This window comes from Ruditapes philippinarum, unplaced genomic scaffold (genome assembly GCF_026571515.1).
Source record: "Ruditapes philippinarum isolate M1 unplaced genomic scaffold, ASM2657151v2 ctg2892_1_1_1_1, whole genome shotgun sequence".
NCBI lineage: Eukaryota > Metazoa > Mollusca > Bivalvia > Venerida > Veneridae > Ruditapes > Ruditapes philippinarum.
In genome coordinates this window covers 79,351-94,974 of record NW_026856552.1, presented here as the reverse complement: position 1 = coordinate 94,974, position 15,624 = coordinate 79,351, and the positions used below count along the sequence as shown (strand labels likewise).

Here is a 15,624-nt window from a genome sequence, read left to right as displayed (position 1 = left end):
GAGATTCTTACATAGAACAACAGGAACACTTAACCCTATAAGAAAACACACAGATTTAAGTTTAAATTGAAGATATAAAAACCATTTCTGTTCTGTAAGGAAACCTCTGTGAAGTTTTATCAGCACTTTGTGGTGTTTATATGATGCATTTTTCAGCCTAATTATCTTATTATTATTTTAAATTTATTCCACTTTACATGTCTTTTTTTCTTCTCATAAATGTAAGGAAAATTGTTTTAATATTCACCCATGTGTACTACCAACCAATTTCGCGGGTGTTGTAGGAAGAAAAAGTGCATGCATGTGACATGTGACGAACTTCAATTTTTAAAGCTGCAGCCCCCAATCCCAACCCCCATTACGTTTTCAAACTGGGATGGAATATTTTCTTGTCAGTTTCATCTATAAAAACATTCGCTGGTGTCTTTGTAGATTAACATGCTTGAATGACTTAAACATCGAAACGGTCTATTTGCATGGTTGGCTAAATACTTGGAAAACATCAAAAGAAAATAATAAAACAAAACTTGATTATTTTCCTTCATATTGATTTTTTTTCATTATGTTAACACGACAGAATTCAAGCAACTTGTTTACTTAATTCCGTAAGCGTTGGTTTGTATAAGAATTCGGTCGTTTTGAATTTTGTAATGATTGTCAGTTAAAATGATTGTATATAAATGATGTAAAAGGCATAAGAAAGTCAAAGGAAATGGTCGACATCATTGTCAACCTCAGATTTCAAAATTTTCTCAGTCTATTAGAGGGGATACTCCTTGAAAAAGAGCAGTATCAGGATAGTGAGAAAACTAGAGGGAATCCAAGTAATTGTTAAAATGTTTATTTATAAGTACGAGTAAAGAAATTGTTAAAAGTAAATACACATGTCAACTAATTCCACCGCTTGTTAGAACTGATTAAGACCAGGCAGAGTAACAACATTACTGGGAAGCTTTAGTTCCAAGGCGTGAGACAAAAACAGCGTAAGTTTAAAAATAGCCTGCGCTGATCACGAGAATGCCAGCGAGGATCTACTTGCATCCATTTTATAATTACGTATGACAATGGAGAATAATCTGTTCATTAAAATTAAATATATTTAAATCTGTAATAAAGGTCTCTGCTCACTGTATATATCGCTCGTCTTTGGATGAATGTTCTGGATAATGTGAAGGGGATCTAATCTGAATAAAAATACTCTAATTAACTGGCTTCGGACTTTTCCATCTTTTCAACATCCCCTACAAAATCCGAGAGATTAAGGAAGCCTTTATGTTAGTGAAGGCAAAGGTCTCATCAGAAAAGAGGTGAATTCGGGACCTGAATACAGAAGGAAGTTCATCAATATAAATATGACATCAAAGTGAGCCAATGACAGAGCCGTACAGTGTTCATCATCCAACACAACAGTCAAAGAGAATGAGATTTGTCTGTTTACCTGGTTGGATTTTATTTACAAGGGTACCAATAGGCTGTGTTTTTCATAAAAGATTCTTTCCTGTTATTTAAAAGTAAGAACTTTGCAATTACTGAAGTGTGATGATAGATCGGTTCAACATTTTTAAAAAAAGAATACAGGTTAATGATAAAGGCCAATAATAAGTCGGGTTCGTGGTGTCAACCTATCGACTTGCTTGTAAATAGGACATGATCTTTGTCTCAAAAGTGCTAGTCGCATTGATTTGATTGTCTACAACAATATAACAAATTTCAGATTTTCTTATATTTTTAATGTATGGATATCATACTGAATGAGTCACAAGATTAAACATATTTTAGGTCAAAGCTATATGCGTCTCGAACCTTTGCTAGTCACCATAACATAAAGACTATGAAACAAAATTATTACAATGCTAAGGGCTTTGGTGCCTCGGATTTTGTTTTCGGTACAATATATATTTAATTTGGCCGGGTTATTGTTGCAAGTTTGTTTGTTTGTTTCATTTTACGCCTTTCCCAACAGTATTTCAGTCATATAGGCGGGTAGTACACTAGTACTAGACTACCTTCCTCCGCGCTAAACTACCAAAGCATCTCCCGGGGATCGAACCAACGCCAGAGATGTAACTGGATTAGAAGTCATCGACTTTAACCCCTCGACCACGAAGGCGGTTCAGACACAGTGGCCGGGCAATGGAAAATACTAACTGAAATTGCTTAACCAATATTTTGGCATTTTAAATGTTTGATTTTTTGTATTTACCTTTTCTTTGATACATTAATTAGAGATGTTATGTTTTGAAAGCGTCTTATAATATAAGCTTTGTGGTTTGAGACTCTTGTTTCAACAAAAATTGCATTTTAAAACGTTAATTCTGATAGTTTCTTGATTTTTATTACCTTTGACCATTTATTTATGCTTTTTGAAATCATTGTTATTATACACTTCCGCTTGAGAATAATAGGTCTTGAATAAAAAGTTGTAAGGATTATGAGTTGGTCTAATTTCATTCTATTTTGTCGACAAGTTTATAGTAACATGCCTTGGTTTGTTTGTTTGTTGTTTCTTTAAGGAAAATTTAATTAAAGATTGGATTTTCAATTACCTCATAGATGTTTAATCACAGACAGTAATTAAAGTCTGTGGATAATTACAAGACTTAAATGTACAAATATGCCTTTGGTTAACTCAAGCAATTTATCAGAAATAAAGTAAAAATAAAATAGAATTGTTAGAATGGTTATGTCATTCTAAAGTCTCCTAAAATAAGTTTGTGCCTTTCAGATATCTTTTCAGATCCTTTTTCCAAATTCAAATATACATAAAATGCGTCATTATCTCTCAAGTTTACTTTCTTGCCATTGTCAGCTGGGACAGAAGATAACGTTATCTTCTGTCCCAATTGTCAGTAAATGTCAGTAAATGTTTGTATGTGTAAAGAACTTCAGGCATGTGATCATGTGATACTAAAATGGAATTTGATTTAATTATATAATTTTCAGCAGGAATGGGTCATCTTATTCTATTGTTTTAATCCGCGTTGTAAACGCTTTCGCAAACCAGTCAGTTTGGGTAAAATTGTTTCCATAAATTTCATTGGTCAGTATATATAACTGTGAATTTGGTATCCAATCAAATTTAACGATACAAACATAAGTTGTCAACAACGTCATTTTCTGTTTTCTTGTGTTTACAAGAATGAAAGGAACTAAATTGTCATTGCAAAATACATGAATTTGGCTGTAATATGAACTTAATTCGGTACGGATTACTGAAAATCATGGTGGATTAACTTCATTGGAATTGGCAGTGGTGTAGTGCTGTGATAAAAGGAAAGAAGAGGAAAAGCGTTTGCAGGGAAAGAAACGTTGGAAAGAAAGTGAAACTGATTTTTTTTAGAAAACGTGCACATAGATTCGTCGCGCATTCATATAGGTTTTAAAAGCAACTCAGTTATTTCTTAAGTTTTAAATATTAAATTATATTTAATTGTTTATGTTTTAAATTGTGAGTTAAAATTAATTAGTAAACCTGTCACTGACGTTAAACCATGGCAAAATAGATAATTTTTGAAATGTCATTTTCTGGGACACGTTCTTAACATTTCAATATGTAGCATAAAAGTCTTCTTGTTCTTGACCAGACCAAAACCAATCTTTGTTTATTTAGATCTGTAAGTCTAGGTGTTTCAAAATGGGAAACATCTTTAAGGGAAGTAATCGTGCTGGGCCGAAATACAGGCTCATTGTGCCAAACCATATAGTAGAAGAAGGTATCAAGTCACCAAACCATCCAAACAGAAACCACAGATCAAATAGAATCAAAACCACCAAATATTCTGTTATAACATTTTTACCTAAGAATTTATTTGAGCAATTCCACAGATTTGCAAATTTATACTTTTTGTTTGTTGTGGCGTTGAATTGGGTGCCACAGGTGCAAGCATTTGGAAAGGAAATTGCTATGATACCAATTGTATTTGTGCTTACTGTGACAGCTGTAAAAGATGCGTTTGAAGATTTCAGAAGATATAAATCCGATAAAAAAGTGAATAGTAGCAAGTGCAGGGTGTTTGATAATACTGAGTAAGTGTGTATTTATGTTAAATACTAACTTGTTAGTTTGAATAACCAAAGGGATAACATGTTTTTAATGCAGTAGTGCTTCTGGCACATATTCCATTTAACAAAGGGCAAGGATTAATTACATCATAGTGAGGAATCTATCCAGTTGACTTATGTTGTCAACTATTTCAAATATTATACTGTCTGATAAAATAAAGTTATTCTTGTAAAACTATTATTCATTTCTCATTTATTAGCATTAAATGGAAACTATAAATGTTAAGAAAATTGTTTGTTTTAATCATTCTTCTCTATGTAACAAAACATGTATTTATAAATTAAATTCAAAATTAGTAATCATTAATATATTAATAATCTCTTAATATTTCAGTGATAAACATGACTTCCATCCGAGAGAATGGTGTGATATTCATGTTGGTGACATCATTCACTTATCGTGCAATGACATTATTCCAGCTGATATTGTACTTTTAAAGTCCTCTGATTCACAAGGGATTTGTCATGTTGAGACCATGAATCTTGATGGAGAAACAAATCTCAAGCAAAGACAGTCGGTTACAGGAATAAATTATGAGGTATGGTTCCTAGCTTAGTAGCTAAAATGGTGTGCTGGTTGCAGATGATAAATTTATATAAAATAAAGTAGTTTTAGAACAACCTATTAATTGATAGTCTTCTTCAACACTTACACTGTTACAGTTTTAAATTGTTTTGAATAGAAGAATTAATTGAGCAGATTTTCGCTGAAATATCATGTTGAACAGGGCTCTCAATTCATCAACTTCAAACAACTTACCCCTTTACCACTGTGGGTCGTATCCCAACAGTTAGTTTGGATGCTTTCATGTGAGGAAGCTATCCAGCTACATGTAGCTTAAGGAACGTCAATGGTTCTACTAAGGTGCCTGTTTGTGCCTGAAAATAATTCACAGAAGGGCATCACAGGTCTTTTTTCACTAGTAAAGCTATATGATCTAATTACTGTGTTAGTGCAACATAAAACCCAACAAAAAAATTGTGTTGGTATTTCAGAGCCATGAATATAAAGCATGGAGGTTTAAATATACAGTGGAATGTGAGCAACCAAATGCAGAAATATATAAATTCAATGGATATGTGTAAGTACATTTGTATATATAATTCAAAATATTAAATTATGCTAACAACATTATTTATTATTATTTATGATATGAACTTGACATTTCATTCTGAGATTCACATATACAGACCATCCTCAGAACAAATGTCATCCAAAGGATAGATAAACACATGGCTTTTTAGACAAGTACATGTGTAGCATTTATTTGGAGGTTACTCTGTTCTAGCTAATAAATGAAGGGTCATTGAAAAATAGCCTTTATTTAAATGGTGGTCTTTATTTGGAGGTGGTCATTAACACAGATTTGACTGTAATCTATGTTAATCAAAGACATCAGCTGGCTCCCTTTTACATTTTTTTTGCCAATTTATACACTGCAATCACAATAAATAAGGTAAAATCTATATATAACTAAAAGTCTTTTTCCATGTCTTAATAACTTCTTGCATAATACTGATATATTTTGTTTACAATTTACTCTGCAAATTTTGTATAATGGACAAAATATATAATTTTGTTGGTTAGTTTATTCTACAAAAACACTACTATAAACTTATTTTTGTATACTAATTATAGTCAGATCTGGCTGCATTTAGGTACAATGTAGTATTAATTAAAATGTTTGGTTAGAAATATGTGTTTTTGCTTGTTTTGAATGAGGGATTAAACACATAGCATAATTTCCTTTTATACTTTTATGAACTGGTCAATTAAATTGATTATTCAATAGGAGTTTTAGTGTAATACTTCAGTACCTGAATGATCATAAGGAAAACAAGTTATGACACCTCAAGGCTGTACTGGGTCTGATATCAAATAAGATATTAAACTTGTTGACTTTATTTGATTAAAACTTGACTTTGCTGAGAGATTTAAACTTGGCTTTGCCAAGAGATGCTTTCTGATGATTTGAATTTTAACTTACCATAACTTTGAATTACTAAGATAGAACTAAAGGTCTCTGTAATTTTCATTCTTACTTTTTGCCTTTATAAGAATACCATTTTAATATTATTGTTATTTCCTCTCAAAGTTGTCCTTTTATAAACGATTTTCATCCCAGAATTTCATTTATAATGTCATTTATTTAATGAGGTTATTACAAAGTTATTTTATTAGCAGGGGATCAGTTTATATTGTATAAGTTAAGTTGATGAGAATAACTGCTAAAGGTTAAAGCTCTATAATGATTAAATTGTGTAGTTTGCTGTAGTATTTTGATAAAATCGGGTCAGTGATTTCCTTTATATAGACCTATATTTACTTTGGGTATACAGATATGTCATTAAGTTGAATTTTGTAACAAAATGATGTAAGGTGGTTTATACCAGAAATATATGTGTATGTCTTCTTTTGTCATATTAAAGTATGATTTTCATAAAATGATATCAGAATTTCATTATATAAACATTTGTATTGTATTGAAACCTTACCAGTATACCAAAACAGTTTTAACTTAAAACTTAAACTAAAGTGGTAAGGCAACTCTAGTGGTAATATTTACCAAAATGGCATCATTGGCATGTCAATATCTGGAAAAAAGTCAGTGTTACATAGAGTTTTAAACCTTTGATGTACTGTTCAATGTCTTGACAAGGTATTACAGATTTTAGGAATCAGCCAAAAACTAGGAATTGGCTGATTTTCGGTCTTAGGAGCCATGCAATGAAAATACTTAACTGTCTGGGAATCGATACCTCACCAAGTAATTAAAATCAATTTTGATTTAATTGTTAACAAAAGGTTTTTTATCTTTTGCAAAAAATACACCAACATGTACCTTTAAATAGAAAGATGTAAACAACACCCCCATTACAAGCAACTTAATACCTGTCAAGTTATGTTAGAAGAGGTCTGTAAAGTAAATACAAGTGCATATGCACTAAAAATATTGTAAATTTCACAAGGTGTTTCAGCCAGACATGTGTTAGACAATAGAGTTAATGTAAAATTTATACTTCAAAGTGTTTTACAGTGAAAACTGTAACAATAGAGTGTGGAAATATTAGGATTAACCTGCACTGTCTCCACTTTGAAAACTAGTCGTTCAGATACCTGTAAGTCAACTAGGTCAATTCAGGGCAAGATACCAGTATAATGTTACAAATATTTGATGACAATGCAAATACTAGTTATCAATTTTATAACCTTTTGTGACTTTAAACCATACATTTCTGTTGAGATAACTTACTTTTTTTTAAGATGATCCCTAAAAAATTTCATAGGAAGTGATATTTGTTACACTTTAAAATCTCCTAAGAAAATAGGGCATCAATGAAAAATCAAAGGATTATTTCACATAATTTCTAACAACTGTTGTTAATGGATTATGAATTTAATAATGAAGCAGAATTATCAATTTTACATATACATGTACACTTGTACATAATAAGGTTAACCTTAGGTCAGGGAAGCTTTAAAAAGATCGGATGACTATTTATGATCTTATTTGAGCAGACCAATAAAAATCACTATCCATATTTTATGATTTCTTTTCACAATATGCTTGAAAATCCATTGTGTACACAACAACCACGCTTTAGTAAACATAAGGACTATTTCGCCACATTCCACGCATAATGATTATAGAACTATTTTTCTCTTTAACCCGATAGGTGTGCCGTGGCGTGTTTGATTTCATTTAAATAACCACAAACCGGTGTTTAAAAAGTAGCACATCTGAAATGTCAGACCGAAAAATGTCATCACCTTCGCTTCTTGATACTGTACGATTGTTTTTAATCTAAAATGGTAGAAATTAATGTAAGATACCCGAAGCAAAATAAGGCGAAAGATATAGATGACTTTACTAATGTAATCACACCTGCCTTTGATTTTTTAGCTCTGTAATATTTTGTAAGAAAAGAAAAAAGGAAAAAGTGATTTATACCATGATACTAATAAAATGATTATTCTTTTTATCAAAAAATAAACAAAAAATATATATATCACTTTGAGTTTAATTATAATTAATATAATGCTTTATTTACATGCTTTATTTAACAAATAATAATGTAGACTTGAGGAGAATAATCTAAATAGCAAAATTATAATTTTAAAGAAATTTTCTGGCAAATTTGATCTCTGATTGTTCAGTAGCTTCATAAAATGCAAGTTTTGCGTCGCAAATTTCTTAAGAAAAAATTATCAAAGGATTTGCAAATATTACCAAGTTACATCTGGTACAATAAAAGCTCATTGTAATTTTTAGCTCGACTATTCGAAGAATATGAGAGCTATTGTAGTCGCCCCCGCGTCGGCGTCAGCGTCCGCGTCGGCGTCTGCGTTGGTTAAAGTTTTTTGTAAAGTCAAATATCTCAATTATTACTTGAGATATTCAATTGAAACTTACAATACTTATTTATAGTAACAAGGTACATCAGATTGACAAGTTGGATAACTCTGCCTACAATATTGACAGAATTATGCCCCTTTTAACTTAGAAATTTTGGTTAAAGTTTTTTGTAAACTCAAAAATCTCAATTATTGCTTGAGATATTCAATTGAAACTTACAATACTTATTTATAGTAACAAGGTACATCAGATTGACAAGTTGGATAACTCTGCCTACAATATTGACAGAATTATGCCCCTTTGGAACTTAGAAATTTTGGTTAAAGTTTTTTTATAAAGTCAAATATCTCAATTATTGCTTGAGATATTCAATTGAAATTTAAAATACTTTTTATAGTAACAATGTACATCAGTTTGCAAAATTGCATAACTCTGTCTGCAAAATTTGCAGAATTATTTGCCCCTTTGAAAGTTAGAAATTTTGGTTAAAGGTTAAAGGTCTTCAAAGATATTTACTTGAAACTTTACACATGCACTTAGGGTCATAATTGGAGGGTCATAATTGTATGTCACTGATCAAGTTCCATAACTCTATCTTGCATTAAGGCTGATTCATATTCCATTTTCTACTTAGTCTCTTGGTTAATGTTTACATGCAAGTTTTATATATATCTCAATAACTATTAAAGATATTTATTTAAAACTTCACATATGCATTTAGGGTCATAATTGTAGGTCACTGACAAAGATCCATAATTCTATCTTGCATTTAGGCTGATTTTTCTCCCCTTTTTCAACTTAGAAATTCATGGTAAAGTTTTGCTTGTAAGCTGTTATCTCAATAACTACTGAAGGGTTTGTGCCTTTTTGGGACAATTTTATGCATTCATAATAATAAAGCAGTGATTTACTTGATAAAACATCTTAATAACAAGCCTTTGTACCTTTTCTGTCAAATTTATGTATTCATAGGTTATTAGTATTATTATACTCAATAAAACACCCTTGTGACATTACCTTCCGAATAGTCAAGCCAATACTGTATAATTGGCCTATAACATGAATTTATAAAAAAAAATTGGCCCTTTAGTGAACTTAAAAAATTTAACATTATGAAGGCTCTTTTACTATCAAGCACTTAGAATAGTCGAGCATGCTGTCCTACTGACAGCTCTTGTTAGATGACTAATTCATTACTTATTACCACTGACTAAATTATTACATGTACATGACAAGGATATGCAAATTATTATTATTATAAAAGGATGTGTTATTAGATAAGTGAAAACAAGTTATTTATAGTAACATGACATAGGGAGGGAAGTTATTCTATAAATAGATAAACTTATAGTTGCGTCATTTTCCACCAATTATGTGATTATACTAATTATATTTTAAAATTGGTTTGAAAAAAAAAATGACTTCTTGAATAATGAATACTGACAAAAATTAGTAAAATTATGTTCATCTACGTGTAAATGGTTAGTGAAAATGAAAATTACTTGACATTTTGCCATAATTATGTTCAGTTTTATATTTTACTCTGAAAAAAACACAATGAATAATCCATGTGACCAACGGAAAGTCTATGAATATCATTCAAAATGTATTGGTTACTTTAACTTTTTAATAGAGTTAGGAACCGGTAGTTCTTTTATTGTATCACGCACAGGTTATATTATTAATTATTGGTGAATCACTATGAGGATAGCTAATCTTTTGAAATATAATTGAGCCGTGTCATGACAAAACCAACATAATGCATTTGCGACCAGCATGGATCCAGACCAGCCTGCGCATCCGTGCAGGCTGATCAGGATACATGCTGTTCGCTTACAAACCCTATAACAAGTAGACAAACTGATAGCGAACAGCATGGATCCTGATCAGACTGCGCGGATGCGCAGGCTGATCTGGATCCATGCTGGTCGCAAACTCATTATGTTGGTTTTGTCATGACACGGCCCATATTACTAATTCAACTCAAAAGCAGAAAAATGAGCATAATATCACGTAAGAAAAGTGGAGTTCAATATGAAAATAAATAAATACGCAAAAAATCAAGCTGCCTCAATATATAAGTGATAGAGGCTTTTCAATCTGCTCAGAAGTGCAGGCTGGCCTGGCTCATTACTGGTATAGCAAGGGCAAACTTTACATTTGGCTCCAGCAGGTTAAGGTTTAAGGTATATTCTGCTACGAGTTAATTATGAAGAAAATAGCAGAATATATGTTTTGTAGATTTTAAATATCATATGACTCAAGTACCCCGCTTCTTGCTTCCTCTATCTATCGAACACCACACAAACATAACATGTGACATCATAGTAAAATAAATGCATGTAGATTTGAAATTTTGTTACAGAAAAAATATCTTTAAATTACACTTGGGATTAAGCAATTCTTCCGGTGTGAAACATATGTAAAAAAAAAATTCACAACCTGGTTAATAAACATTGTAATTTTTGGTTAAAGGAAGTATATTGTGGAATCTAATGATAAGGAAATATTTGGAAAATGTCCTAAACAAATATTGGCTCGAGTGTACACTGTCTTAATTGTATTTATTCAACAAAGGTTATAATTATTGTTTTAACAATTCTTAAGTGGAACTTGGCCAATTTAGACTTGTGACATACAAGGCTATTTTTATTGATGTTATTGATTACTGTAAAATGTAAATGTGAAAAAAAAAATTCTTCCAAACTCATGAAACAAATTTTGTTTCTTATAAAAACTAATTTATCTTTTTGTTCAAGAGTTAAATTTTGTGATTATTTAAAAAAAAACTTTTTAAATTTTCTGGGGCTTAAATGATTATCTTTAATTATATGTACAATAAACTAAATGTGTCAAAGAAGCTCATATTTCAACTTTGACCATTCGATTGAACAAAATAAAGGTAAAGCCTTGATTTGAAACTGAGATGTAATAAATCATCAACTAGAAATACATGTATATTTCTTCTTCAGTAAAATTACTGTGCAGCAGTTTAGGTCTCATAATGACACTGAAGTTGTGTTAAAAATCCATGTTTAATGACCGTCAGAGCTACTTTAAATACAATGTGGGTATTTCATAATTTGTATTCCTTTTGGCAGGAGGTGCCTATTGACATGTAATGTTTAACAAATGCCCCTAATAGAGGGTGGTTCTCTTTGTATTTGCTATTACTATGCATCAAAATATATACATGTATTGATTTATATGTATAAGTCAGTTGCTTAATATTAAATCTCTGTTTTGAATAAATTGAATTTCTAGGCTAGATTTCGGATGAAAATGTTGTGTTTTTTTCCTTATTCTGTTGTAGGAATGGCAATCTATCTCACTATTTATTTAGCAGTTGTTTTTACGACCATCCCAGATGCATATACAAATTACAAAGATTGTGTAAATTACATACATGTAATTTAATTAATGACAAATAAATTTCTTTAAGAGGTTGATCATAAATATTTGATAGTCTTTTGTTTACAGAAGATAAAACCTGTGTTATTGCTGCATTTAAAAATGATCGGAAAAAATTCACATTGTTTGATTAGTTGTTTGCAGAGGTAATATATGTCCAATATACAATGTAATAGGCTAGCTACACATCCATGTAGTCTCAACAGTTTGTTGCTCAGTCCGGTCATTTGTTAACGAAAAAAAAACTAATCTCAGAATGGATTGGTCCACATACATAGCAGCCTAATAGCAGGACTAGTTTATAACACAAATTTCAGGTGAAACAGAAAAAGCTGAAATGATGACTAAAAAAATATGATCTTGCTTTCTGATTTTCATTCATATCTGATTTATATATTATGTATAGACATAAAATCATATTCATAAATGAAAAAAAAAAGATGAAGTAAAACAACAATAACATTTTATTGTTTACAAGAATTCTTATGTTTTCATGCCATGTCATATGTAAGTTATATCATGATTATTGAATGATGTGAATAATTGAAATTATGTAGTTGATTAGAGGGAAAGTTTGGTTTTGGGCAGTAGACGTTAGAAATGCTGACAGCTCCGAATAAAGTATTCCCATGCAATAATTGTACTACCAGTACATCCAGTAGAAATGTACCATCGGGGCAAGGACATGATAATGCCAGTTTGTAATCTTGATTTGATATACAAATAAAGGCAGTGTGTCATCTTTATAAACTGTCAAATGGATTCAAATTGAGTGTATTATTTGTATAACACCCTTCCCGATTTGGTATCTTTATCTAATGTTGAAATTTCATGACATCATGATAAACCCAGTATGAGCTAGGTGATTCATGATATCATTTAGTGGAATGTGAGGATATTAACTTAGTGTCCAATCTAATTCTCGCAACCATAGAAATCGCCTCAAATTTGAAAATTTTGAAAATTTTACAACTTTTAATAAAGTATTTATCAAATTTTTTATTGTTAACCCTTAACCTGCTATAGTTCTATAATGGATCTGTCCAGCTTTGAATTTGGAACAGTCCATTTAAAGTTTAAAGGGATTTCAATATCAAAATACAAAAATTAAGCTGCCAACAGTATAGAGCTGGACATGCAGGCTGGCCTGGCTCTATACTGTTGGCAAAGGCTGATCACTTTTGGTTCCAGCACTGAGTAGGTTACGGGTTAAAACATAAATATAATAAATTTAGTAAATTGAAAAAGGTGTTAATTGTCATTACAGAAGTATTTTTATATGGTTTCAAACAAATTTTACCTATTGAGCACTGAGTATAGACATATAGTACATGTCTTTAGATCTTTATTACTTGTGTTGTTTTACACTCTCACTAGTTTATTTCATTTATTGATATGCGTTTACCATTTTTCATATTCATGCATGTATATATTTGTTGTATATGAAGATGAGCTGTATATGCTTAATTCAAAATAAATATATGTTCTGTTCTGTTCTGTTCTATTTATTGTAAATGAAGACACTTTGTAATTACTTAATAGCCTGTGTTTGAATGTGCTTCTATGACCTGCTGTTTAGTAGACATATATGACATGTATAAGATAAAGATCTATCTAAAAGTAAATAATGGCATCAACAACTATACAAATTTTATTAACAAAAAAACAAAAACAAACCTAAATAATTATCTTTGGGGAATGGAAAATGAAATAAAAAAAATAAGCAAGTCAGTGGTAACTGTTGTGTATTTATATATAAATTCTTACAAATTAAAAGTAAAAAGTATCTAATTGTAAACCATGGCGGGTTATTTAGGTAAAACAACTTTCGATTTTTTTTTACTACAATGTACAAGTACAATGTGAAATAAAATCAAATCTTGTCACTTCCTTGTAAAAAATAGAGGTTATACATAGGCATGTGACTGCAGTGACCATGTAGAGTATATATTACATTAAAGTGTAGAATTCTTTCATGGTAGGGATTGACTGGGCTGTCTATTGAAAAAAAGATTTTATTGATCTAAATGCTTTGTAGTCATGGTAGAGTTACTAACAGAATGCACCACAATAAGTACATAATGTATAGGTTAAAATATATGCCAGATGAAATAGGAGCTGAATTATAAAATTTATAGGATCCGCCTTATATAATCATTGAAGTTCAAGCTATCCTGACTTGTTTCGACATACTATGCTGTCTGACCATGGTTACATAAACTTATTATACTATATATTGGAAGAGCGTGAATCAAATAAAAAATCAATCAAACAAATCATGGCCTTAGTTAAATAGTTTAAAAGCAGTAAGGAAGTTCAAATTTCAGGAAAGATTTTTCTAAAAGTTTTTGGGACGCAAGTTGTCATAGCTTTTTAACTTGTTTAGACTCAATTATATTGAAACTGCCACTTATAAACAAGAATTTTTAATGGAAGTTTTACACATACACACATGTATATATATTTTTATATTTTTTTTTTTTCTTAAATACCTTTTAAACAATACAATCGTGTAATTCCTTTTATAAAGTAAAAATATCTGATTAAACTATGTCATGCTTCAAAAGTTATTTTGAATTTTTTTTATAAAGGTTGTGGCCAAAGGTCATAATGTACCGCGTAATATTACTTAAATATGTAACCAGGTTGATTTCTTGGTTGGGATCATTGATCTTTAGAGAACCAGATATAGGACACGGATATGAGCTTATGAAAACTCATATCAATACTTGTGTAATTTCATCCCTTTTTAAAACAATGTACATTGTTAATTATAGATATTGTGTAATCTTGCAATCATGTTTTAAGGGGGTTTTAATTGTTTAAGTTTAACTTCCTTTTCTAATTAAAGAATACACAACAACAACAACAGCAACAAAATTTATAAAATTGACTGAATCTATTATTTATTCATTGATATCTATATATAATTGTTGTTTTGTTGCTACGGAACAGAGCAGTCGTCATTCTATTCAAAACAGATTAGCAGTACTGTTATACGGCAAATACGTCAAAGATTTAACTACTTATTATCCAAAAGCGTTACAATACTTTTTTTTATATCACTTAATTGCTAAATAAGTGTATGGCATGGTAGCTTGTATCCAAATTACAATGTTTCAAGTAGGATCATCATATGTTGCCATCCTTGACTTTACTTGACATCCAGTTATATAACACTAAAAGGGTAGTAAATTAACATTTCAATTTCTTTTAACTGTATTAAAGTATTAATGAGGTATGAAATGTTTGACGTACTAGGTGACTTAATTTGACCTATCTGTTATATAGTACTTTACTATATGTTATTAAACATGGCAACAGTCATAACAAACAGTACTGCAGCACAGTGAATAATGGTTTTTCCAGTCTCATCAGAATGTATGGATTTTTCCTTTATATTGTTAATTGACATGTAAAAGCCCTATAGACAGTAATACAGGGAAATTAATAATTGACTATATTGAATACTTAAAACAATGAAGTTACTTAATTTATCCAGGAATTTCCTAAGTGTTGCTTGTGACATAATGCATAAACATAAATGAGCTTGATCTGATTTCTTTAATATTCATAAAATACATGTATATAATTATTCATAAAATTTTATAACCCATTCATGTATTTACACACCTCTATTGTTTGTGATTGGCTAGATCTGTTTAAACAGAAGAAAATCTGTTGTACATGTAATACATTACAGCATGGTCTTTCTATTGCATATGTACAGGTCTTGTTTTGACAGACAGATCCGGTCATGTTAAACACATGTAAAGAAATACCTGTCTACATG

The 15,624-nt window shown here is 30.5% G+C and overlaps 1 protein-coding gene across 2 annotated transcripts in view; it reads left to right on the top strand.

Moving 5' to 3' along the window:
* The first annotated feature begins 3,083 nt into the window (after window positions 1-3,083).
* Window positions 3,084-15,624, top strand: part of LOC132746959 (phospholipid-transporting ATPase VA-like) — a 41,656-nt gene continuing 29,115 nt past the window's right edge. Inside the window, exons 1-4 of one of the 2 annotated variants that reach the window (XM_060736251.1) lie at window positions 3,084-3,376; window positions 3,611-4,026; window positions 4,397-4,601; window positions 5,059-5,144. In XM_060736251.1, coding sequence (XP_060592234.1) covers window positions 3,635-4,026; window positions 4,397-4,601; window positions 5,059-5,144 — 683 coding nt within the window. In that variant the 5' untranslated portion in view covers window positions 3,084-3,376; window positions 3,611-3,634. Of the gene's footprint in view, window positions 4,027-4,396; window positions 4,602-5,058; window positions 5,145-15,624 lie in introns of both variants that reach the window. The other variant, XM_060736250.1, reaches the window with a different exon arrangement.